The 3,539-nt window shown below is 49.6% G+C and overlaps 1 protein-coding gene across 1 annotated transcript in view; it reads right to left on the bottom strand.

Annotated features, from left to right (window-relative positions):
• Positions 1-3,539, bottom strand: part of FOXK2 (forkhead box K2) — a 72,428-nt gene that overhangs the window by 28,443 nt on the left and 40,446 nt on the right. The window contains exon 5 of the mRNA XM_015424880.1: positions 3,137-3,330. Within this exon, the coding sequence (XP_015280366.1) occupies positions 3,137-3,330 (194 nt within the window). The remainder of the gene's footprint in view (positions 1-3,136; positions 3,331-3,539) is intronic.

The following is a 3,539-nucleotide window of genomic DNA, read 5'->3' as shown; positions in this document are numbered from 1 at the left end:
CCACCAGGGGGCACCTAATGTACTCAGGGCCTTGATGTCAGCCAGGGTCTTGGCATCAGCGACCTCCACCCACAAGTCATAGGCTTTTCCCAGTCTGTGCATTAACTGTGGGTAGGACACTTTCCCTTCAAGGCCGATCTCTCTGAAGCGCTTCCGGGCCCCTTCCTTGGTGAACCCCACCCTCTCTCGCACTCTCTGCTTGAACAGCTTGAAGTCTGTTTTCTCTTCGCCTTCCATCTGCCCAGACACTGAAGCTAGGACACCACTCAACTGCGGTCTCAGCTTTTCCATGTACAGCTCTTAGGGGACCTTGTAATCTATACAGACTTGTTCAAAATTCTGCAGGAAGGCCTCAATGTCCTCCCCTTCCTTGAACCTGGGGTACTTCCGATGGTCCTCTTTCACTGTGACATCTGGAGGAGGTTGACCCTTTTCGAGCTTAGCCATTTCAAGCTCATGTGCCAGCTTCATTTTCTCCCTTTCTAGCCCCATTTTCTCTCACTCTAGTTCCATCCTAGCTGCACTCTCTTTCTCCTCTTTCTGCAGTCTTGCTGCAGTCTCCTCTTTCTCTTTCTGCAGCCTTGTTCTCTCTAACTCAAGGTCTCCCTGCTTAAGTTGCAGCTGGAGACGTAAGGTCTCTTCACTCAGGGATGCCATTACTTTCTCTTGTCCTCCAACGACATGAGACTAGCAGCTCCCGTTCCGGTCTTGCGTCTAGCAACAGTGTGTCCTCTGGTTTTTCCTTCCCAGATCGGAGGAACATGCACTACCTATCCAGTTGGCCCGACAGCTAGAACATAAACAAAACCTCTTTCACCACACCTTACTAGACCCTTACTTGGTCTTGCAAGCACCTTCAGAAATGGGGTTTCCTTAACCCCAAAAGAAAAAAACATTTTTTTTTCAAGGCCAAATGGTACTCTGCCTTACCAGGGTCCAAAATTAGTCCATCCCACCACTGCAGCCACCATGTCACGGCTCAGGTGGGGTGTCACCTGACGCTGCCACCACTCTGGTTTTAAGATCCCTTGAGAAGGCCAAGCACCCTCCCAAGACCATCAGACCTCCCTTATTTGGCCAAATAATAGGCATGAGGACCAGGCAGAGTAAACAACAAATAAAAGGTTTATTTTTACAGGTGGTCAGTCAAATATAGGAAACAAGGTGCAAGAACAATAACGGTACGTGGGTGAAGAGAAAAGAAACCAAATACCCTAACGCAACTAGACTCACAGTCCCTAGTCCACTCTCTCAGTTGGGCCTGAGTCTGCTCACCCTTCCTCTCAGGGTGAGGGTCTCTCCCAGCAGCAGCCTTCCTTCTGGCCCTGCTCTCTTGGAAGAAAGAACAACACTTCTTCTGTACCAGGTCTTTTGTTATAAGCCCCCTTTCTCTGTGATTGGCTAAAATTGGCACCAAAACCTCTCAGGGGCTTCTGGGAGTTGTAGGCCTGGCCTCCTCCCACTGCTGCTCAGGCTCCCTGGGCCTGCTAGGCCTTTGCTTGCACAGCACAGACAGGGTGCAAAAATCCTTTTCTTGTAAGTTACTGATCGGGGCCAGTGCAGGCGCCTTATCCCCCATGGGTGTGATGCACAGAGACCATAAAGAAGATCAAGTACATAACTCCTGAGCAGAAATTGTGGAGGGAGAAGTACAGTGCAAAGTAACAGAGCAGTCTGTGACTAAGCAGCATGAGACAGGCCCTCCCCTCCTCCACACCCTGCTTGGAACATCAATATTTGAAGAATCATCTCCTTCCACAGGCCCATGCTACACTGAAGCCTTTTGGGGCCCGGCCCCCTGACTTACCACCAAGGCCCCCCAACTTCCAATTTTTAATTTTATTTATTGCACTCGTCGCCGCCACCAGCAAACCTCGTGCCACCCTCTCTTGCCCACCGCTCTCTCTGGACAAGGCAAGCCCTGTGCCCTCCCCCCCTCCAATCCCATGCCGCTCTCTCTCAGCAAGGCAAGTCCCATGCCCTCTCGCCCTCCAATCCCACACCGCTGCTCTTTCTTGTTTTTGGCAGGCCAGCAAGGTGAGCCATACCTCCAATCTCATGCTACTGCTGCTGCTCTCTCTTGCCTCTCTTCGGCTGGCAAGTCAAGCCCTTTGGGTTGGATTATCCCATGCTGCTGCTCTGCTCTCTCTCTCATCACTCATTGGTCAGCAAGGTAAGCCCTGACCACCTTCATCCTTCCAATTCCCAAGCTGGCAAAGCAAGTGCCGCATTACCCAACCCCTCCCTCGGCTTCGGAGCCCATGATTTTGCTTCCATTCCTTTCCCCCACTCTTTTCCCACACTGCTGCTGCTCTCTCTTGCCTATCTTCGGCTGGCAAGTCAAACCCCTTGGGGTATCCCACGCTGCTTCTCTGCTCTCTCCCTCATCGCTCCCTGGCCAGCAAGGCAAACTGCCTTCTTCCCTCCAGTTCCCAAGCCAGCAAAGCAAGCGCCTCACTGCCCAATCCCTCCTTCGGCTTTGGACCCCATGATTTTGCTTCCATTCCTCTTGCCCCTCCCTTTCCCTTTTTATTTTCAGAGCTCAGCTCTGCCTCCCACCTTTGAATGGTGAGGATTCCTCTTCCCCTCCCTTCCCTTTTTATCTGCGGGGCGCAGCTCTGCCTCCTACCGTTGAATAATTAAATTATTTAAATTAGCCAGTGCCAAGTGCCCACCAAGATATTTAAATACCCCCCGATTTAGAAATTCCTGGCTACGGGCCTGTCCTTCCATATGTCCCTGTGTGCTAACTGCAATCATCAGGCATCCATCTGCTTAGGGTGGCCCGTCTGGCATCAACCAGTGCATCCCCTTCCTCCAAAAGGACCACAACTAAAAAAGAAGCCAGTCTCACTTGAAGAAAGATTTCATGTCCTCAAATATGGCAATCAGATCTTCAGCACAAAGCAAAAACATAACCCACCTCAAAAGGAAAGTTTAATGGCTTAGTGCAAGCCAATCGCCTTCAGTACCCTTTCTTGATTTGGGAAACTACCTTCATCATCACAACAAACTTTATGTTACCAATACTGCTATTAATTTTAAAAGTACTGTGTTCATCCTAGGCCCAGCAAAACTTGTCATAAGCTTAATCCAAAGTATCTAAAAGTGTAGACCCCCAATTTTGTTTCCTTACCTAGAAGACAGAGGTCCCAGTGGGGTTCTAAAGCAAGGTACTCCCCTTGGCCGCCTTTTTCTAAAAGCCTGCTCTATCAATTTGCTTTCAGAGGCCGGGTCTATCCTCCAGAAGGAGCCTTTGCCTGGTTCTTCCTGGGAACGTGGTACTTTGATGAAATAACGATTCAGAGAGAGGTTGTGACGTATTGAATTCTATGGGATGTAAGAGATAATGTAGTAATTATCAGTCTCTTCAGCACCAACCTGGAATGATCTCTTATGAGATCAGACTCCAGCTAGCACAGGCTCATTTGGTAATACAGGCAGTTGTAAATCATACTGCATTTTCCTGGTGCAGGACATAAGTGTACAAAAATCTGACATAATACAGCCCCACAAACACCCTTTGCCATCATGTCTCA

Source organism: Gekko japonicus, unplaced genomic scaffold (genome assembly GCF_001447785.1).
Source record: "Gekko japonicus isolate JY-2015 unplaced genomic scaffold, Gekko_japonicus_V1.1 scaffold1387, whole genome shotgun sequence".
NCBI lineage: Eukaryota > Metazoa > Chordata > Lepidosauria > Squamata > Gekkonidae > Gekko > Gekko japonicus.
Note: the sequence above shows the minus strand (reverse complement) of the source record. Positions and strands in the feature narration are given on the sequence as shown.